Source organism: Mus musculus, chromosome 7 (genome assembly GCF_000001635.26).
Source record: "Mus musculus strain C57BL/6J chromosome 7, GRCm38.p6 C57BL/6J".
NCBI lineage: Eukaryota > Metazoa > Chordata > Mammalia > Rodentia > Muridae > Mus > Mus musculus.
Genome location: NC_000073.6, coordinates 121637932 through 121660709, shown reverse-complemented (window position 1 = coordinate 121660709; position 22778 = coordinate 121637932). Strand labels below are relative to the sequence as shown.

Below are 22778 nucleotides of genomic sequence, written 5' to 3'. Positions count from 1 at the left end.
ATTGTGTCTTCATGTGACAGAGGAAGCAGTTATGCTGAGTCTGGGGCCTGAAGAGGCTGAAGCAGGCCAATGGGATAACGTACTCCAGAAGATGGGGTAGTGGTGGGAGCTGAGGTGGGTAGAGAGCTGCTGTTCAAGCAAACCCTTGTAGGCAGAGTCAGGTTTTAGTGAAGTGCTTTGAATAGAAGTAGCAATTGCCAAATACATATTTTGAAGTGATCATTTCAGCTGCTGGGTGGTTAGCAGATGAAAAGTTGCAAGTTTTGTGGGCATTATAGAGGCTACTACTGGCTTAGGACAGAATTATAGCAATAGGGATGGAGAGATGTGAAGACCTAAGAGGGAGCAGGGGTGGCAAGGGCTATCTAGATACACCTAGTCCTCAGTCCTGGGTTTTCCTCAGCACTAAGGTGGAACTTGAGGGATGATGCCAAATTTCCAAACCTTTCTAGATTTAGAGTTGGGCTTCTGTGGTAATGAAACATGGCATTTGTCTTGGGCATCCTGTGTGGACTCTGCAGGTGGAAATTGACTGAGGTTTCCAGTTTAGCTTTCTCTGTTTTTTCCTAATGATAACTAATTTCCTTCACCCTTTCCTTCCAGAATCCCAGACTTAAAAACTTCATTGTCATCCTGGGCATTCCTTCTTGTCACTCTAATTTAGGTGGCCACTTGCCCAAGTTAACTTGGCTTTTCCATGGATTTCTTGTATGTTTCTCCTGCTTGCTGTCACCCTGCCACTAAATGCTTTTCTCTTATTGTTCAGACTGATGCAGTTGCAGTCTTTTAATTGATTTCTAACTCTGTCCTTCCTTTGTGTTTTACACACTGCTCACAGTTCTTCACTCATAATTCAGGTGACATCACTTCTTCCCTCCAAACCTCAGTGTTTCTCTCTGCACTAAAAGGTCCCTGTTCTTCAGCCTGGCCCTCATTCAGAGGCATTTCTCCTATGAATGTGTATTTTCCTTTAATAGATTCATAAATCCTTAGGATTGTCACATCCATGTCTGATTAGGTTAAATGTTCTCCTAGACATAGGAAACAGGAACAATATCCAGTCAACAGATTTTGATGTTTCAGGGATAGTCCACATGGTTTAATGGAAAATACAGATTATTTAGATTGTTGGCTAAATAGCTAAGTTCAGCCAGGTAAATGTGCATGGTGGGAAAGTAGAGAGGAAAGGGTTACGGTTTATTGAATGCCTCTCCTGTGCTAGGTATTGAGGTTTGTCCTTTATTTACATAGTTCAACTTTATTAGTCTTGAGACATCTGACAGGGGTGTCAGGATGAACCACCTGAAATTGTCACTTTGCTTCTAAGTTGCCTCCCTCAAAAAAGCCTTAATAGATAAAGAAATGAAAATCTAGAATTCCTTTCCCTTCAGGTTGGCCCTTACTGGTTCTACTTAAGTTGTAGTAAAGCTTGTCCTGTAGTTCTCACTATTAGTCTGTTTCTGTTATGTGTCTTGAGAAATATCAGATAGGCGGTTCAAAGTGATTTAACTGACAGGGCCCACATTTCATGCTAAACTGATCTGCCATCTGCTTGCATTAAAATGTCATCAGAACTTTTTTTTCCTCTTGCAACAGGAAGGAGACAGGCGTATGAAACTTCAGAATATGGTCAAGTTCCCCTTGACTGGCCTGGACATGACACCTCATGTGGTTAAGAGAAGCCAGAGCAGCTGGAGCTTGCCATCTCATTGGTCCCCATGGCGACGGCCCTATGGACTCGGGAGGGACCCTGAGGACTACATCTATGACCTGTATGCTGTGTGCAATCATCATGGCACCATGCAAGGGGGGCACTACACAGGTCTGCAGTGCGAGAGGCTGCGTGTCTGTACTGACGCTTCTTTCAAGCTATTTGCTTGTGGCTTTTGAATCTCCAACCTCCCTTTGTCTTCCAGTGTGCCTTTTGCCAGCTCTGAGAATAGCTTTATCCTCCAGATCTCTGTCCAAGATCAAATGCATGAACCTTCTTCTTTTTTCTGAGTCCATTCATCTAGTAGTAAGCAGACCTGATGGGAGAATGTTTGTACAAATGCAGCTGAGGGGCCACTCTTGTTTACCCGGCTGCCTCCCCATTATAGCTATGCAATGCTTTTGAAGTTCTAGCATCTCCCTATCTTAGAATGGTCATGAGCCATTTTCATGTCATCTATTCTTTTAAGAATAAATTTACTTTAAATTATAAAAGCAACTCTGTTGAGCATGTGAAGTGTAGAAAAAGGTGGAAAGAATGCCATTGTGAAATAGGCTTATCAGGCATATCAAGATAAAAGTTATTAACATTTAAATCATGGTTAAAATACACATGATTAAACTTAGCATTTTAGTCACTGTTAAGTGTCCAGTTTGGTGGCATTGAGACCACATTGTTGGCCATCACTATCCATTTCCAGAACTTTTTCATTTTCTCAAACAGAAACGTATTAAATAGGAATATCCATGCTCTCCTCTTCCAGCCTCAGAGAACCATCACAGTCTGTCTCAGTGAACTTGTTACTCTAAGTCCCTCCTGTATGTGGGACCACATAGTAGTATTAGTTCTTTAGTAACTGCAATATTTTATTGAGCATAGTGTCTTTAAAGTTCAGCCATAGTAATGCTTTGATACATGAGATATATGTTCAGTGTTTTTCATATTTTTTTTTGCTATTTTACACTGATTTGATTATACTAGTATATTTTACTCATAAGTATTATAAACAACTTTGTAGTTAGCTTGTAGTGGACTCACATCAGAAGTGACTAAATCCCACCATGTATCTTCTAGGAGTAGAAACAAGTAGTCAGAGATGTAGATACAAATAAAATTCAAGGGCAGTACAGTGTGTGTGGTAATTGGTAGTGGAACGAAACCAGGGTGGGTGAGGGGTGTGGCAGGAGAAGCTCTCTGAGATTGGAAACCTGCCTGTGCTCTCAGAGTGAGAGCCACACCTTTATGATGGTACAGTAGAGATGATATTGCTTCATGATATGGTAACATCTTAGCTTGGGTAGTTACACTGATGTTCTAATGACAAATTATCTAACATTTCATTTCTCAGAATGTATTTCTCTTAAGTGACATGACTAGTAATCATTGCCATTGCTAAACCTATATTGTTTCTGCTTTTAAACTTTTAGTCTAATATTGATGACTCTTCTTGTATATACTTACTTTTTTTCTCAATTTTGATTCTTTATTTCTTTGAGACTAAGTCTTGAATTAAGGGCATATATGAACCTTGGGCATGGATGAACCATGTAAAGGCAGATTTTAGGATTTCTCATGTAGACATCAGTTTACATAAGGATTGATGGGGGTTAATTGGTTATCTGTACAGGTCCCTAGAGTCATATTGCTATACCCTTTATCCTCAATGTCTTTGATGAACATTCCTCTCACGAGCTTAATTTATCAGTTTCTAACAAGAGCCTGGCACTCTAATACTGGCCATTGGCTGATAATGGTAGATGGAGATGAAGTGGGGTTGGGGGTATCTGCCAGAAGGTATTTAAAATTCTCGAGATTCTTCTCCTAGCAGTTAGCCAGCCACTGGCTCCCTTGTGCAGTGGCTACATTGTGGTGATTGTTGGCCTTCCCAGCCTTGCATGCCCTCTCAACCTGCTCTCTTCCACTCCAGGAGGGCAGGAGGGCAGGAGGGCAGGGAGATGATGAGCCTATAACCGCTCATTCTTGAAACCCTTTTAGTTTAACTCTGCAGGCAACTCTCTGTTGTTTCTGAGAGGAGCAACACAGCCTCTGGGCGTGTTCTTGATAAAATAGTCTGGCTTCCGCTTGTTTGGGAAGCAATTGCCAGGAAAAAAGAGGCTCCCTTGGTGCTTTCACATCACAGAAGACATTAATAGCTTAAATATGTTTAACCTTGTACTTTTGTTTAAACACTGTTTAGATGGCAATGCAGTGTTTGTTGTTTTATCTATTTTTACAGCAGCCACTTGTGCGATTTTCTGACATTGCTAGTAATGTCTGTGTTCTTAGATACATAGACATGGGACAGTCATGGGATTATGTATTCTTTACTCTTAAAATGAAGGACTTAAAAGTAATTGAGATTTACTAATTACTTGCTGTATGAACGCCTTCATTCTTGGTTTATTCTTAACTCTGCTTCAGCTTTGGTAAAGAAGTCATTTTGTAAACTAGGTCCCTGTTATTACATACTGTGTAGGCAAGAAATTGGAAGGGGAGAATAGGACGTGTAAGATTTCAGAATATTGTGTTCTTTATTTAGTACAGACTTTGAAAACCTCACGAAAACCCTTGGAAGCAGTGTAATTAGTGAGAGGAGCTTGGGTGAGATTATAGACCTATCTTCCTAGCTCTGAGGACTTGGCCTATGAAGTGCATTAGAGTATCTGCTCCTTGCCCCTACCCAGGAGGTGCTTACATGCTCTGTAGCAGGGGCTCTCAGCCTTCCTGACGATGCCACCCTTTAACACAGTTCCTCACGTTGTGCTGACCCCCACCCACCCACAATTATTTTCCTTGCTACTTCATGACTGTAATTTTGCTACTGATATGAATCATAATGTAGATATCTGTATTTTCCAAAGGTTTTAGGTGATTCCCATGAACGGGCTGCTTGGCCTTCAAAGGGGCCGTTACCCAGCGGTTTAGAACTGCTGGGCTGTATTATTTCTTTTTTCCTGTCTCTGTGTGCATTTGGGTGTGTGTTTGAAGGCTAGAGGACAGCCTTCCTCAGGCTTTGTCTACCTTGTTTTGAGACAGTCTCACTGACATCCTTGCCAGTTAGGCTAGGATGGCCATTGAGTCTCAGGTATCTGCCTGACTGCCTGCCTCTCCAGCAATGAGAGTATCACCATGTGCCACATGGACCAGTCTCCCCAAGCCCCTCCTTTTTTTGTTCTTAAAGTAAACTGTTGCTTGTCTCATCTCGAAATGTTTGAAGTTCCAGTTTAGAGAAAACAATCCTTGGCCTTACTTTTTTTTTTTTTTTAAGTTTCATTCATTCATTCATTCATTTGTGTTGAGGGATAGCGATTCCTATGGATGTCAGAAGACAGCTTGTGTGAGGGAGCTGGTTCTTTTGCCATCACGTGGGTCTCAGAGATCAAATAGGTTATAAGTATCTTTACCTGCTGAGCCACCTCACAGCATTTTTTAGTTGAAGATACTGCTTTTTAAGTTTTTACTAGAATATCTTTGATATATTCTTGTTGTAATTGCATGGTACATGTATGGCTAACTTGTGCAAGGATTTTAGAACAGAGCCTCTCAGTTTTTCTAGATAAAGGCCTTGCTATTTTCTATTTTAGCATTTCAATCCTTCATTAGCCAATTTTATAAAAATACAACACAAATGTTAGCGCTGTAACATATTGCTAGATGCTTTTGAATGTTTATCCCTGTTTTGTTGCTTTCTTTTGTGGACAACTGCTGGTGTCTGAGCCAGAACTTGAGTAGCTCTGGCCTCGAAAACACTTTGGAAGGCAGTGTTAGGTAGAAAAGCAGGTAGATAAAGTAGTTATAAAATAGTTAGCTGGGTGGTGGTGGCACACACCTTTAACCCCAGCACTTGGGAGGCAGAGGCAGGCAGATTTCTGAGTTTGAGGCCAGCCTGGTCTACAAAGTGAGTTCCAGGACAGCCAGGACTATACAGAGAATAAAATAAAATAGTTAGCATATTAGTTAGTTACTGTGTGGCCTTTCCATGCCACAATCAAGAACAGACCACCCTGAAAGGCAGCAGACTGAACTGAGCAAGGTTCCTCAGTCTCCTGGTAGGTAGGTGTGTCCACTGTGCAGTGCTGCTCCTACTCAGCTCTCCAGAACAGCAGCCTCCGCCCACATGGGCCTGCCTGACACCAGCTGCCCAGCCAGTGCTCTTGCTATGATGTCTCCACTTCATTCTCTATGGTTCTGGTAGCTGTGCACGATCTCCCTCCTACATTTGGAGCCTTTGCTTCTCTTTTGGGACCTGTCTAGCTAGCAGCAATTCCTCACCTGGGTGGTTCCATACTTGGAAAAGTGAAGTGGCCTAATGAGAGTGTCAGTCATCATCACTCTCAGAATTCTATGTGCCCTGTCCTTGAAGGCCATCCTAAGTCTGTGTGAGCATATACTGAATATTTCAGCACTCATCTGTGTTCAGTAAATGGATATTTTTAGAAATGTGATGATAATGTGGTTTTCCAGATCAAGCTTCATAAGATTCCTTGATCTAGCCTAATAGTATGGCTTGGCTTCATGATCTCATAGTTTGGGGGTAGGTATGGTATTTGTGATTGAATCCAGGTTCTTGGGCACATATTGTATTATTGAGCTATACTCTCAGCCCTAGACTCTTAAGTTTTTATTGGCTCTTGAGGGTTCTTTTATTTGTATATGTCAGGTTTAGAGTTGCAACTATAGAGAAGACTCCATGTATGTATTCTTAATTTCTGTGTTCTCAAGTTTGCCAGGGAACTTACATAGGTCGTTTAGAAGAAAGGTCCCTGAAGAAAAACGGTGGAACATGTTAGGGCTTTAAGTACAAGCCAAAGGATTAGATGCCGTATGCTCATATGCCATATACAAAATGCCATATATTCATCCTTCATCAGTTGCATGACCATATGCTAGGCAGTCTTTGTATGAGGGTAATATGGCTGTATTTGTGGAGTTCGTGTGTGGAGGCCAGGGGTTCTTCTTGGGTGCACCCACGTTGTGTTTTTGTTGTTGTTGTTGTTGTTTATGTTTTGCTAATTTGACTAGACTGGGTGCTAGGGATCAAACTCACGGCCTCATCTTTGATCTTTTACCAGCTGAGCTATGTCTCTAGCCCCATAAGTAGTCTTTCTGAGCCTATGTAATAATGTACAGATTATTGTGAATAATTTGTAGTAATGAAAAATCTCAGGATTAAATGAGATGTTTAGTTTATGGTAGGTCTTAGATGTCAGTGGTCCTTTCATATTATTTTATATCCCTAATAAACACTAAAGTAATACAACAACAAAAATCAAAGTTCTTTACCCTGCCTTTTGACAGTGAGACTATGCAATGTTGGATAATGCAATGTTGGATAATGTTTCGTATGCATTGTGAACATACCTGGTCTCTACTCACTAGATGCTGTTGGCCCCACCCCACCCATTTGTGATAATCACTCGTTAATTGTCTCTAGCAGAAAAAAAAAATGTCCCTGGTGAGACTTACTTATACTTAGAAGTATAATGAGTTTTTTGAGATGAAACTGTTATAAAATTGAAATATTTATGAATTTCTTAGAACATCCTGCCTGGGTATAAGTTGAAATTTGAATTTGTTTTTTTTTTTTTTGTTTTTTTTTTTGTTTTTTGTTTTTTGTTAATGTGGGCAATTTAAAATGCTGTTGAATTAATTACATAAATAAAATATAAAGGATGGTATCTGTGGATAGAGTACCTGGTGCAGCCTTGCTGGTACTGACGGTGAGCTCTTTTTGGCAGCCTACTGTAAGAACTCCGTGGATGGTCTCTGGTATTGCTTCGATGATAGCGATGTGCAGCAGCTGTCAGAAGATGAGGTGTGCACGCAGACAGCTTACATCCTTTTCTACCAGAGGCGGACAGCTATCCCATCATGGTCAGCCAATAGCTCAGTGGCAGGTAACCTAGTTCTTGGATGTTTTTTCACAGAGCAGGAGGTTGTAATTCATGGTCCAAAAGATGTCTCAGAAAGCTTTATTATTGAAAGCTTAACGAGATTAATTTTTATAATTCCATTTAATCTGGGCTCTGATATAATTTCAGTCAAGGAAGTTTGGGTGGACTCTGAACTGCCATGGACCAGCAGCAGGTCAGAGTTCACATAGAGGTAGGCAGAGCCTAGCCAAGTCATTCACAGTGTTTATGTGTTGGGTAAGTGCCTGGAGGAATAGTGTTAACTGCCTGAGGTGCTGTTCTGACATCTGTTTAGTTTATCTTGGAACATGTCCCATCTGAGCCACATGATCATCTATCTATATGGATGTGGTCATCGCACCTACTCAGGGGGGCTGATGTTTGTTTTAACATTGTGAAGGTTTGTGAAAGCATTCTGTAAACAGTAAAGGACCATTAGAAGGAAAGAGCTCTTTCTCTACAGTAAGAGTAATCTCTTCTGTTAGGGTACACATTGATGGCTTTTAACTGATTGAGGATTTAGTTTTACAGATGAGATGGAGTATATTATGTTAATAAATGTAGAAATGAACCCCCCCAACATAGATGCACGCTTCCTACTGCCGAGTATGAAGAAAAATAGAAATATATATATATACATACACACACATACACACACACACACACACACACACACACACACACACACACACACAAGGCCCTACAGTGGTATGCTCAAAGCAGCTGAAGGAAACTTCACTCTAGCAGAGTCACCCCTGCAGGAAACAAGCTCTACCCAGTGGGTAGGCTGCTCACTTGACTGGATGCTGGATGAGGGAACTTTGGTACTCCTGAGCCTTTCCGGTATCTCAGATGTACCCCAAAATAACAGTCTCTTGAGGTCTGATTGAGACAGGCTGCTTCATGTAGTCAATTTCAAGAGCACTATCTATTGCTCTAATATAAGGGTACTCCTGGAATTGACAGGACAGGCTGACAATCAGCACATTTATATTGCTACCATGTTTATGTGTGTGTATGTATGTGTATGCCATTAGTATGATAATGGCTTAAAAATGTCCAAAGGACATGGAAGCTAAGAAAGACCGTGTCTGTATTATCACTCTTCCTCTGGGTGGTTCAGTAGCACTGCCAGTGTTGAGAGCTGTGTACATGGTGAGTCCTTGTAGAGTGAGTGGATGTGTGTCCCTGCTCTATTATTCCCTTGCCAGGGTTAGGTGTTACTTTTGGAAACATTTATTCTATACTTGCATTTTGTTTCCATGACCTTTCTCTATGCAGGAATTGCCTGAAGTTTCTTCATGTTTGCTAGGGATACTCAGCTCTGGGGGTGGGTCTTAACTCTGGGGCAAGGAGACAAGTCTCTGGCTTGACTGGCAGCAAGGTGTGCCTTGACAGGATGTGTGCAGTGCAGGACCCTGGCTGACCTCAGGACTGTCTCTTCTTCTTCAGGTTCCACAAGTTCGTCTCTGTGTGAGCACTGGGTGAGCCGGCTCCCAGGAAGCAAGCAAGCCAGTGTGACTTCTGCAGCCTCCTCCAGACGCACGTCCTTGGCCTCTCTGTCTGAGTCTGTAGAGATGACAGGGGAGAGGAGTGAAGATGATGGTGGGTGTTGGTCTCGGTGTCAGATTTCCAAAGTGGCAATGCACAGACAAAGGTCTGATGGCTGGAGAACTCAGAGGAGATGGGGTGCAGAGCTCAGTTACGGCTTCTCTGTGACTTGGGGTGTTTTCTTCCACTTTATTATTTCCCACTTTTATATTCTGGCATATAGATTAGAGCTTTAACTCCTAGTAATATACACTTTTTGTTAACTTGGCTGTAAGGATTCAGATGTTCTACCATGCTTGGGACTCCCTCATATAGAGTTGCTGTTCTCTGCTTAACGAGGACACCCTTGGCTCAGCCTGACCTCTACTCTAAACATAGTCACAATATCAATTCTGGGCAAAATCTGATTAAATATTGAAGTGGGTTTTGTTTTTGTCTTTTTTTCTTGATATCTTTCACTTACTGCTTGAGTATTGACAGGATAGCCCTTAGTACTCTTAAGGAACCCCAGGTGGCATGGGATGGATTGTGTAGCCAAAGCACTAAGCGCTGGAAGGGGAGAGGGGGAGAGGGTGAGCTCAGCCTCTGTAATGAAGACAGTGACGCACCTTCCAGTGAGCTTCGCTCTGCTGCCAAGTTTTCAGTTGCTTTATTCTGCTTCTAGGGGTGATGGATAATTCTGAGAAAATGAAATGGAGCCAAAACTAAGCCAAACTAGGAGAGCTGTGGCATGGCTCTGGCTCTATCTGCCTTGACATTTTACTTCTTTTTCTTGTGAAGCAAGAAGATAATTGGACTATTGGTGCTAAGCCCTTCTTCATTCTAGTTTTTATGAAAAGCTGACGAGTGAACCTGTGCGTGTTTAGATGGATGCTATTTTCATCACAGCTTTGTAAACTTGGAATTTGTTGTTTTAACAATAAACCCAGAAATGGTTCACCTTAATCTATTTCTAAACAGTCTAGTTGGTAAAATCAATATCTGCTTAAGCATCATCATCATTTAGTCATGCTCAGTGGTCACACAGAACAGAACCTGACTCTTAGGAGTCACAAAGACCATAGCTACAGTAACAAGTACATACAGAATTCAGCTTGGAATTGTCTTGGGAAGGTTTAAGTCATTGGAAATACTACTTGCCAGTCACTCGAGGTAGCATGTATTATATCCAAGGTTCTAGTTCTTTCCATTGATATCCTTTCACTGTTACCTGTTGGGTAATGGGTTCTTGTGTCATTTTGTTCAAGGAGTTGATTTTGTGAGCCCCAGGTGTCCTTCAGGAAGATGAAGAAGCTGGGTTAGCAGGCCATGTTTAGTGAACACTTGGGAGCGCCAGGATCTTTGGTGGACACAAACTTCTAAGATTTTAATTAACTCTTTAATTAGACCAGCAGTCTGCAGGTCACATGTGGTTGGCTGGTTTTCCCAGAGTTTTTAGAACATAACCATTCATGCTTAGTTTTGTGCCATTTGTGGCTGCTTTGATGTTAAGATGGCAGAGCTGAGCAATTGCCTAACATTCTGACAAAGTTTGCTGACTCTAATGTAGGATGGCATAGATGGAGAACATTTTGCTGGCTTCAGACTTAGCATGACCCTATTTTGTGGATAAGGGAACTGATCTCCAGAAGGTTGAAAGCACTCTGCTGTCCTTGACTATAGCACATAGGCTACTTTGAAGGTTGTGGTCCTGTCGTTACACCAGGCTTGCCTTTGCTCTGTCTTCAGTGTCTTACTAAATGTTTTTGTTGGTTTAGCCTGACAGAATTTTCTCTGCCATGCAGGAGGCTTTTCTACTCGACCGTTCGTGAGAAGCGTGCAGCGTCAAAGCTTGTCATCCAGATCTTCTGTCACCAGCCCCTTGGCTGTCAATGAAAATTGCATGCGGCCTTCTTGGTCCCTGTCTGCCAAGCTGCAGATGCGCTCCAGTTCTCCTTCCCGCTTCTCAGGGGACTCCCCAATCCATGGATCTGCCTCCACCCTTGAAAGGATTGGCGAGGCAGGTGATGACAAAGTCTCCATTTCTTGCTTCGGTAGTCTGCGGAACCTTTCTGGTAGTCACCAGGAACCAAGTGACAGTCACAATAGACGAGAGCACAAGGCTGTGGGCCGGGCCCCACTGGCTGTCATGGAAGGTGTGTTCAAAGATGACTCAGACCCTGGAAAATTGAACTCCAGTGTTGTAGACACACCAAGCAAAAACCGAGCACAAGGGGATCACTTGCCCCCCGTCTCTGATCCTTTTGATAATAATAACCAGATTGCATATGTGGACCAGAGTGATTCTGTTGACAGCTCTCCAGTCAAAGAGGTGAAACCTCCAAGCCACTCAGATTCTCTCACAAAGAAGCCAGAGAGCACAACCAAGAGCTCCCCTAGTTCCAAAGGCACTTCTGAGCCAGAGAAGAACATGCGCAAGGGGAGGCCAGCCTTGGCTAGCCAGGAATCTTCTCTGTCAAGCCCATCTCCTTCTTCTCCTGTTCCTGTAAAGGTTTCCATGAAACCTGCCCGCTGTCGGAGCAAAGCAGATTCTTCCAGGACAAGTGGAAGGCATTCATCTTCCTCCTCTACCCAACCCAAAAAAGAATCTTCCCCCAGGTCCCAGGAATCCATGTCATCTCCTTCACCACAGAAGCAAAAGTCTGCTTCTGCCTTTACTTATTCCTCCTCATCCATATCTGCCAAAAAAGCCCCAAGCCCTGTCACCAGGGGCCCCTTCCCTTCTGGGAAGAGCAGGACTTCTGACCGGAGCTTGAGTAGAGAAGGCTCCAGACAAAGCTTAGGCTCTGACAGAGCCAGCGTCACCTCCACCTCCACCTCCAAACCCAGCTCCCCTCGGGTGAATCAGGCCAGAGCAGGGGACAACAGAGTGGATGGCAAGCACGTCCGGAGCTCCTCCATGGCCAGCCTGCGTTCACCTAGCACAAGTGTGCGCTCTGGGTTGAAGAGGGACAGCAAGTCTGAGGATAAGGGACTGTCCTTCTTTAAGTCAGCCTTGAGACAGAAAGAAACCCGGAGGTCAACTGATCTTGGCAAGACAACCTTGCTATCCAAAAAGGCTGGTGGGAGCTCTGTCAAGTCAGTCAGTAAGAACACTGCAGATGACAAGACAGAGAAAGGCCATCAGCCTCCCGGCTCACAGCAGCCAAACACAAATGCAGTTGGAAAGGAACAACTTGTCTCTAAGGACCCTGCTAAACATTCCTTGCTATCTGCTCGCAGATCCAAGTCTTCCCAGCTAGATTCTGGAGCTCCCTTGTCTCCCAGTAGCAGGTCGACCACTGAGAAAGGCTCCAAAAAGCTGTCTTCTAGCATGCAAACCTCTGCACGGCCTTCTCAAAAACCTCAGTGACCTTCTGCAATCGGGTGTTTTATCTGTACAGATGTTTATTTAGTTAGAACCCCTCCTCTCCCACACCAAAGCCCTCTATGCTTTTATTTTGTATTTTTTGGGGTCATGTGCCTGACTGTGTGAGAGTATGAGTGTGTGTGTGGAGTTCAAATTGTTAAAAGTGTCGCCTTATTCTGCCATTGAACCAAATAACAGCCATAGGCAAAGCATTGATACCAAGCTAACTGGAATAATTGTAGAAAATAATCTGAATAGTCCCTTTAGCAATCATCCCTATTTCTTTCCAGAAAACTCTTAATGACTTTATTGGACATTAGGGTTTGGAAACTTGTGAACCAATTACGCTATCAGTGTATAGACAGATGAACAGTCAGCCTTGGGTTTCATCTGAGCAGAATTTATCTTCATGTGGATTGTTGAGTGGCATCAGAAGCTTAATAAAAACAAACAAACAAAAACTGATGCTAACAACAAAATAAACTGAGGGAAAATTTGCTTTCTGCACTTTGGCCCCATCTACCAGTCTTTGTAAGGGCAATATCTTAACACTAATGTTTCTCAGGTATATATACTCAGCTAGTCCAGGGTGGATGCACGTTACTAATAGATGGATTCAAGAGGAAGGTGACATGGGGTGGCGACTATCCTGCTGCCACAGGTAGAAGCTTTACAGGTAGGCATAAAATCTTTGCTACTTTCATATCTGAAGTGATAACCTGTCTTGACTCTTTATATATGTTCTAAGAGCTGACAAATTTTGAATAGTCAGAAAGCCAGTCACTAACTAATTTTTTTTTTTCATTCTCAGTTTGCTAGCTAAGGCCATTGGAATTTTGAACTGTAGCAGAGTAGTTAATGCCTTTGAAAGATTCCCAGAGAAAAAATTTTATTCCAAACTGAAGCCTGAGTTGGTACCATTTTCCTTCCCTGATGCTGCTTGTTTCTGTTAGAAATTGAGGATCTCATACTGCCTCGTGTGTGCATGCTCATGCCTTGTCTTGTTGCTTGGAAAAGAAAGAAGTTGCCTCTTGCCAAGAGCTACTGATGGTCTGTTGATGTGGGGTGAGGCTGAGCGCTATACATGCAGTGTGGATCCTGGTGCCAGTCTTCCTTTTGACTGCTTTCCAGTAGCTTATTTATGTCTACTCTGCTCTGAAGAGGTAATCTCTGACCCAGCATTCAGAAACAGAGTCTGAATGCATGTGTTCCCCTGGCATGTAGTTACAAATTACATTCTTATGTATGAGAAGGGCACCTCACTGAATTCTCACAGATAAAGAAGACACTTTTCCAAGGCTTGTGGAAATCTCTTAGAAATACTTTGCAGCTCAGTTTTTTTCATATCCTCTTTATTTATTTATTTTTTAGTATCAAGAGAATCATGGTTGTGATTTTCAGAATAGCGTTTGTCATTTTGTCATTAGATATAGCATGTGAGTTTGTAGTTACTAAATTCTAAGGCTCGTGGTTCCCAGGCCTCACTCTTCAGTATTTCTGTGAAGGGACTGCAGTGCATATGTGCATGCAGTTTTGATTTTTTTTATTGTTCATCTTTTAGGAATACCTCTTGGGAAATATTTCCAGTAGGTTGCTTAAGTTTATTTTGCTGCTAATGTTAACATTAGCTGGTAGCTTGCAGGTTGAGGGTGGCTGGAACTTTGAGCTTTTGTAGTATTTGAGGCTTAGTTGTTCAGCCTTTTGCACATTACCACAATGCTGTCTACCCAGTTCAGTGTGTGTAAGCCAGTACCCACAACACTCAGTCCTATACTGGCTGCTTTTATACTCCTCCTGTCCCCATGCCCCATTGTGGCTTCCCAAAGCATTAAAGCTCTCTCTGTCCTGCCTTGGTGTGACTGAGGTGACTGCTACCTTACATGTCATCATTTATTCAGTGGCACAAGGTGAGCCCTGCTTGAGTTTAGCCACCAATCTTGTTTTATTTTTATTTTCTGAAAAAGCACGAAATGTTGAGACCATTAGTATCAGGAATTGAGCATTTATGTGCTTTGAGCTCCTGAAACAGTCTTAGAATTATAGTATGATAAAACAAAGGACTTTAATAACAAGCTGTTTTGCCATAATTAAGATGAATAGAAACTAGTTTAATTTTCACAGTACTATATCATTTTATTTTTGAAGGCAGTTAGGAGTGGATCCTCTTTTTCCTGCATATCATGTTTTTAAAAACAAAACAGAAAAATTCTCTACTGGTCTTTACTTTTCCATGGGATCTAGAAATACATTTTTTAATAATATAATAAAATCTAAAAGCTACATGAATATGGAGTTTAGTGCTTATTTCATAGTTAGTTCAATAGAAAAAAATCAGGAAGTGTCATGGCATTATCTAGGCTGTGAAACTGTTATGCTTGTGAGGTTGGTTAACGGTAAAATCTAATTCCCGACTACTGGGATATATTTAAGACACAGAAAATACTACTTTGAAGGTGCTGCCTACAGTGAAATGGCTTATGAGAATATCACTTAGTTCATTCTGTTCTGAGGCAGGGTTAGGGACTTGGTTATTAAAATCTTTCTCCCAGTGATTTGGGCACAGTGAACATGTGTACTTTGGGGCCAAACTCAGATGGTAGGTCAGAGTTTCTGCTTAGCCTGGTAGGGCAGTCATTCCCAGGAGACACACAGCACCAACCAACAGCGCGATGAATTGGTAATGTTGTTTTGCTGTTAAATAAAAATCCTTTTTATTCTTGCTCTCTTTTCCTGTAAACATTGTGTGCATGAGGCTACATCATTCCTTAAATCACCCTTCCACCTTGCTTTAACAACTCCTCAGATGATGTGGAAGGGCAAAGCTCATATGCTCCTGTCACTTGAGACCCTGGCCAACCTCATTTGTATTTTTTCCTGCTGGCATGAAAAGCAGCTTGAGGGTAAGTAGTGCTGTGCCAGACCTAAAGAGCTGTGCGGTGCCACAGTTGTGCAGCCATCAGGTTGCCTTGATCACATGGAATCCTCCTTTAATCATTCATCCATTTGGGCCCACTTTGCATACAGAGGCAAGCAGAAAGCTTGAGCACTTGTGTCCTGGAAGATACCAAGTCAGTGTCAAGGAGTGATCGTTGTCAACGGAAACAAGCTGGTAAATCCTGTCCAGCTAACGTCCGGAGAGCTAAAGTGTCCTTGCTCATCGCGGGTTCCGACTGAACTGTCTGACCTGTGTACTGGTTAAGATGCAGTACCTAGTCCTTCATGTCACATTAACCCTCTGTATGGATGGATGTGGAGATCATTGAGGGATGGGAGGCATTGTCAGTCCCTCTAAACTTACTATAATAAAACTAATAGGGTTGGTATGTAAAGGGAGCAGTAGTGGCAGTTTAAGGGAATGTGGATTAAAGAGTTATGAGCAAAGCTCATTTCAAATATCCTCTGTGAGTAGATGGACATGTGACATCACGTTTCATTTTGACATTACTAACTAGCTGAAGTTACAGTTTCCTCTGTAGGTTGTCGTTGAATACAAAGATAGTGTTCTGGGTTGGGTTTTGAGCTACGTTGAAAATCATAAGCACAGTTTCCTTAAAACACACTGTGGAGGTGCACTGATGCTTATATTTTGGAGTTGAGAAGGGCAAAATTTACTGACAAACCAGTGCCTACTATAAAAACAACCTAGCTGCTAGTGTGCAGGCTGCTCTTGCTTTAGTTTATAAAGGGTTCATTGATGTTTAACCTGACTGCACCTTTCAGGTGGGACATGATGCTTTTACTTCTGTGATGGCTTGATGTCCCATGCTGCCTTTTGATCAGACCCCAAGCTGTTTCTGCAGCTGCCTTTTGAGCATGACCAATCATTTTGTAAGGAAAACAATTGTGCATGCCCACCGTCCAGCTCAGAAAGCATGCTCATACTACCTATGCAAGCAACTGATTAAAAAGCATACAGAGAAACTACGAGAAACATTGCGTCTTAGAAAAGGGACAACTCTTAGATTCTAGAGTTCTATTTTTGAATTTGTGATTTTTAAAATGTGGCTTAATCATCAGTGTGGGTGAATATGAATGTGAGTTTAGGTTGCTTTGCATATATTTCTTCGCCAATCTCCTTGGTCATTGGTAAGATTGTGTATAAAATAGTATTTTGCAAGCAGGAGTGGATTGGACATGTTGAACATACACTGGTGTATATACTGTATTTAGCCTGAAGACTTTCCTAAAGTATTTTGTTCTAAGAACTAACCTGCCATTTTCTATAGATTTTAATTTTTTATATCTTCTAGTATTCTTTCATCATCACATGGAGAGGTGCGGCTTTACACAGTGCTAACTACTTTTCAGTGCTTTTATAGCGACTTGGAGCTGCTAAGGAAGATTTGGGAGCTTCCCACCTACCGGCGTCAGTAAGAGAAAGCATGTGGGATGTATGATAGTGTCGTACAGTAGATTCAGGTCCAGATCCATCTCACGCTTATTTAAAACTATTGTTTCCCATGGGGCAGGGGCAGGGATAGGAGCTTCATAGCATATATCAGAGGTGTAGACTCTCCCCAGGCCATTCTGGAGAATTCCCTGAGATCCCCAGTATCCCCAAGGGACTTGGAATGCCTGGGCGGCTCCCAGGCTTTTGATGCCATTTAGCACTGCCTGGGCTCTGTGACTTTCTCTTCTTGTTTGCGGTGAGAACTGAAGGATGTGGGTACACCATCTTTTTGCCAACAGTTTACGGTGAGAATCATCACTGCCATGCAGGGCACTCAGGAAGAGCTCCAGTTGCTCTGGACAAGAAAATGAAAAGGTGTCAGTCCCTGGCTTGGAATCAGGGTGTGTGCATGTGTGTGTGCGTGTGTGTGTGTGTGTGTGTGTGTGTGCGCGTGCGTGTGCGTGTGTGGTGGGGGGCTTTCTGACTTCAAGGCCCGAATTGGATGTGTGAAGTGTTTTATGCTTGGTGTGTCCAGGTATTGTTCTTATTTGCTGGTGGCAGGCAGAGTGCCCTGAGGGGTCTGAATTAATTCACACAGCCTCTCTCCAGATTCTACTCTGGGGCTGACACCGACCCATGCAGGAGAGGGAAAAATGTCCAGGTTAAAAAATATGGTAGAAGACAGTGGAAAGTTTCCTGCCTAGCCTTGCAAACCCTGCCCTGCTCTGGCAGCACCGGTGTAACCCACAGGCAGCACTGGGCCTCCTGCTCAGGTTCACTCCCTCTAGGTCTTTTCTGTGTAGTTTCTGGAATCCTTTTTAGTTTGAAACAAATGTGAAACATTTTATTCAAATTATTTTGGAGCCTTTTTTGTTGTTGTTTTTTTATGTAATTAAAAAGATCATGTAATACTTAACCAGAAATGTTACCTACAGAGGCACATGAAATTTGGTTTTAGTCTGTGGTGAGCCAGGCACACTATACCATCTTCAGAATAATCCACTGTGCTGTGTGTCCTCATCCCATTGAGCATCAGACTGCCTACAAAAAGTTTATCTGACATGGTCCGTATTTTAAGGCTATCAGGAAAACATCAGAGCTGGGACAGCTTTGGCACAGCCTCCCAGAGCCGAGCTCTCTGCTGCTATGAACTCTGCAGCGGGGACTTTGCTAGGTGCTATTCCAGACTGGGGGCCGTGTTTCTGCGCTTGCGGCTCTGTTGGGTTTTCCTGTAGGCATTTGTGTTGTGTAGCTTTGCTCACCAACTGTGCCTCTCACCACTGGTTAAAATTGAGTTCAGGCCCATTACCAAAATGTGTTTTTTTGTTTTTGTTTTGTTTTGTTTTTGTTTTGATTCTCTTGTGATTTTGCACCGGCGTCTATTTCTCCAGTTGTCTTAAAAGCTGCATGTCATGTCACTGTACACAAAATGCTTTGGTGTCATTCACGAGCCACCATTAGTGAGCTCTGTATAAGTTTAATTTTGCAGTAAAAGGACGGCAGAGTATCCTTCCTGCAGGCTGGAAGAAAGTGTATCCTACATTTTAAATTATGTTAGGCCAAGTGCATGAGGTGTGGCACTGCCTTCTGTTATTTATTTGTATATTTTATTATTCAAGGTGTACGCACTTTTAAGAAGCAGAATTTATATTTTTATGTTGAAAACGTTTTATTTCTGAGACAGCAGTTGGTTGTATAGTATATAGTTGGAATTAAGAGAAAACTGGAAAATGTAACAAAACATAATAAATTTATTACATGATGCCTTCTTCAAGACATATTTGTCTTTTCTCTCCCTTGCCAAACCAGTTTTTAAAATGTTGAATAGTGTTTGTACTGCATAGGTTTCTCTAACAAAAGGCTTTAAAACTGCAGTGTTTCAGGTAAAACATCAAGTTACAGGATACTGCCATGCAGTTTGGCCAACTCCCCATGCAATTACTGTGTAAAAAGATCACATCCATACTTGTTCAGTGCTCCCAGTCAGCAGTTATATGAGATAAGAGACTATTTGTCCTGGGCTACAGAGCTGGCCTTGAAAGAGCTCACATTCTGCCCCATTTCCAGCGGATTCTCATTGTTCTTCTTTGGTTGTAAGAGGAAGCTGCAACATAAAAATATTCTTTCCTCAGCCTTCTCTCACCCCGTATACACATTACCTGCTTTATTATTTTTATGTGTATGAATGTTTTGCTTGCATGTATGTAAGTGCACCACTCGTGTGCTGGTGCGTAGGGCCTGGGGGAGGCTAGAAGTAGCTGTGCTCCACTATGTGGGAGCTGGACCGAGGCTCTAAAAGAGTAGCCACTGCTCCTAACCACCGAACCATCTCTCCAGCACTCCAGTAACTGACTTCTGAGGTGTTTTTGTTTGGTTTTGGTTTTGGTTTTCCCCTAGCTATCTGGCCAACGGAATGCTCTAGTGGGACTGTCATATCACTTATGACCACTTGGGGGCAATAGAGCTCAGCATTGTATTGTAAGTCCAGTTTACCGATTTTAAACTTCTCATCTGAGGGTAGAAATGCCTGAGGTGAATTGATTCCTCGTCTGGTAAATACTCCAGCCAGCCATCACTCTCGGAGAGCACCATGGAGCAGGTACCTTTCCATTCCAAAGCACAACATCATGGCTGGGTTGGGGTAGACCACATGCTCCGTCATCCAAAATAGCACTCGGCTCTCCCTCTAGTTTGGAGTGGTAAAATTTCTCCTTTAGCTTAACCACAGCACACTGTTTACTAAAGAGGTTTCACCATGGGTATAAATGTTCATGTACAATATATAGATCTAGTATTTGCATAGATATTTAAGGACCACTCTGGCTCCACTGTATTTGGAGGATTATTTTCAAATACTTGAATGCTTACTGTTTCCACAACATGTTTTAGCCTCTTAAGTCTTCCTGAAGAAAGAAAAGGCATGGCAGAGCTCCTTGGCCAGGTCTACTTACTTGTCCTTTGAGTTAAAGCCCCCATGAGAGAGTTGAAGTCTACGCCCATAGAAAAAGGTTGAAAACCTTTCACCCCAAGTCAGGGCCCTTCCCAGGTGGGCTCCAGACTTGAGCAGATGTTTGGTGTTGCCAGTGGCTCGCCCCTTTTCTTGGCATCTCCTCCGTGTGGGTTGCCCCAGACTTTTCCTGATCTGGTGGATAGGGTCTTTCTCCTGTGGAGCCCTCTGAGATTCTGTCTTAACTACATTGTGGCTCACCACATTTCTCTCTCCCTGTCAGCATTCACTACACAGGAAGAACAAGGGATCTCCTCTCTTGGAGACAGATTTTACATATTTGGCCCAATGAGCATCACCCCATTCTTTATAGTTTCCAGGGCTATGTCATTAATTTGACATGCTCTTTTGGTTTAAACAGCTCCATTCTTTTCTCAATTTGTTTTTTATGTATGTATGTATGTATGTATGTATGTATGTATGTATGTGTATAAGTGCTTGGCCTACACATATGTTAGTGCTTCATATATATGCCTGGTGCCCATTGAGATATGAAGATCCCCCTAGAACTGGAGTTGCAGGTGGTTGTGAGCCACCCTGTGGGGCCTGGGAATTGAACCCGGTCCTCTGCAAGAGCAACAAATGCTCTTAACCTTTGAGTCAATTCTCCAGCTCCCCTATTTTTTCCTGAGTTGAAGGTTATATGAGGCTTCACTCTTTAGTTAAGATCAGACATCTCATATTTCCTAGGCCTTCCCTGTGTTTAAGGAAAAGAAAGAGACTCAGATCCGATTCCAAGGACTTGGTCTGTCTCCTAGAATAGGCCTCACAAGATTGAGCTGTGTAGAATGTGAATGGATCTCATTCATACAACATCACATGGGGGAAGATGACAGTTTTCTATCACCCCAAGACAAGAGTCAGGTCCCTTGTAGAACTATCTTGTGTGGCCCAGCAATAGGGTCTGTCTAGTCACAGGGTCAAAGTAGCCAATGTGACATTTCAGCACTGTGCTCAACACTGCTCTTCAAAACATCCTGCCTGCCAGCTCTGAGACACAGAAATGGTCCATTTCTTCACCCTCACATCATCTCCCAAATACCACCTTGCTTCAAAGTCCTCCTGGGTCACCCTCGAAAACGTTGCAGTCCATGTTACAGTCTGCCTCCTCCCTGTCTTATGTTCTGCAAACATATATGGCACCAGCTGAGTGAGTGACATGCAGAGGGTGTATTTCTTTCTCTTAAGGACGGCACATGGTGGTAACTTCCTGAACTACCAGCTGGCTGACTTGTCTGAGTCAACCATCCTGTCTGTGAGGTGGAATCATGAAGGTTAAAGGGGAATGATGCTCTTTAAGCCTGACCCACTGTGCTGGGCATAGAGAAAATGTTCAGTGAGCTGTCATTGTAACCATAGTGATGAAAGAAGTGCTAACCCTGGAGGACTTGCAGGATAGCTCTCATTCCACACAAGGGAAACTCTACTTTTAGAAGCCACAGGAAGCCCTTGGTCAGGATAAGAAGCAGCTGAACAAAGGAATGTGTGATCATTCTAAAGGAACCTCCTATGACCTGCTGCCTGTATTCTCAAGTAAATGACAATTAGGAAGAGTTTAATTTAGGGGAAGAAATGAGATCCAGTTTAAGTCATTTCATAGTCACCATGACAACAATGTGGCACCTGAGAGGTGACTTAGGAGCTTGCTGCAAGCATCTGGGTACAAACTGCAGAAGGGGTGACCTAGAGCTAAGGGGTGGGGGAGCGGGGAGGGGGAGAGGACCTATGCAGAGGAGGCTTGCTGCTAGGTTTGAGCCCTGCTACTGTGACTTGACGGGTGGACAGTCTGGACAAGTTACTCAACTTCTCTGTGCCTGGGAGTCTTCTTCACCTGTGGAATGTAGGTAAGATATCTACAGGAGGAGGTGTTCATGAATGGGGTGTTGGATATACTTATACTTACTGTAGTTACTAATGTGTTTGGTTTATCTGTTATCTTACTGTTTCTTTGATGTTTGTATCAACTGCTTTATTTTAAAAATATTTTTGGTTTATTTTTGTTTTTGGTTCTGGTTTTTTTTTTTTTTTTTTTTTTTTTTTTGAGACAGATTTTCTCTGTGTAGCCCTGACTGTCCTGAAACTCACTCTGTAGACCAGTCTGGCCTCAAACTCAGAGATCCTCCTGCCTCGGTCTCAAGAATGCTGGGATTAAAGGTGTGCACAACCACACCTGGCTTTTTAGTTTTTAATATGGTGCCTACCTTCCTTCCACCCTTCCATCTTCTCTCCCACCTGCTTTATATCTGTCTCTTCTTTCTTACTCTTTTAAAACACCAAGCATTTGTGCATATATAGGTGTGTATATATATGTGTGCATATATAGGTGTGTATATATATATGTGTGTGCATATATAGGTGTGTATATATGTGTGTGTTCATGTGTCAGTGTACATTTGCATGTGATTGGACATATGTGTGCTTATATGAGGGGCCAGAGGTTGACAGCAGGTGTCCTCAGCTGCCCCCACATTTCTTTTTGAGACGGTCTCTTACTGGTTTCACTGAGTTAGTTGGCTGCCAAGCTCTAGGGATGTTTCTGTCTCTGTCTCTTCAGTGCTGGGGAAAGTGTGTGGTTATATATGCCACCCCACTTGGTTTTTCACTTGGATGCTGTGGTTGGGTGGATCCTCTGGTTTGCACTAAGGATACCTGGCCTGGCCGTGTTCTTTCTTTTCTCTAAACTGGTCTCATACTCAAAACCCTGCCTCCACCTCTGATTTTAGTTGTCATTTTGTTTTTAAAGACAGGGTGTCACCATGGACTTGATGCTGACTTCCAGTGCACCCATATCCACCCCAAGTGCTGAGATGACAGGTAGGTGCTGCCTCAGCACTGCATTCTCACCCTCAGGGCTGGAC

At 42.7% G+C, this 22778-nt stretch overlaps 1 protein-coding gene across 2 annotated transcripts in view; it reads left to right on the top strand.

Annotated features, from left to right (window-relative positions):
• The window catches only part of Usp31 (ubiquitin specific peptidase 31), a 65441-nt gene extending 46752 nt beyond the window's left edge, over positions 1–18689 (top strand). Inside the window, exons 13-16 of one of the 2 annotated variants that reach the window (NM_001033173.2) lie at positions 1597–1822; positions 7450–7608; positions 9076–9228; positions 10959–18689. In NM_001033173.2, coding sequence (NP_001028345.1) covers positions 1597–1822; positions 7450–7608; positions 9076–9228; positions 10959–12526 — 2106 coding nt within the window. In that variant the 3' untranslated portion in view covers positions 12527–18689. The remainder of the gene's footprint in view (positions 1–1596; positions 1823–7449; positions 7609–9075; positions 9229–10958) is intronic. The other variant, XM_006508296.4, reaches the window with a different exon arrangement.
• Positions 18690–22778: the final 4089 nt, after the last annotated feature.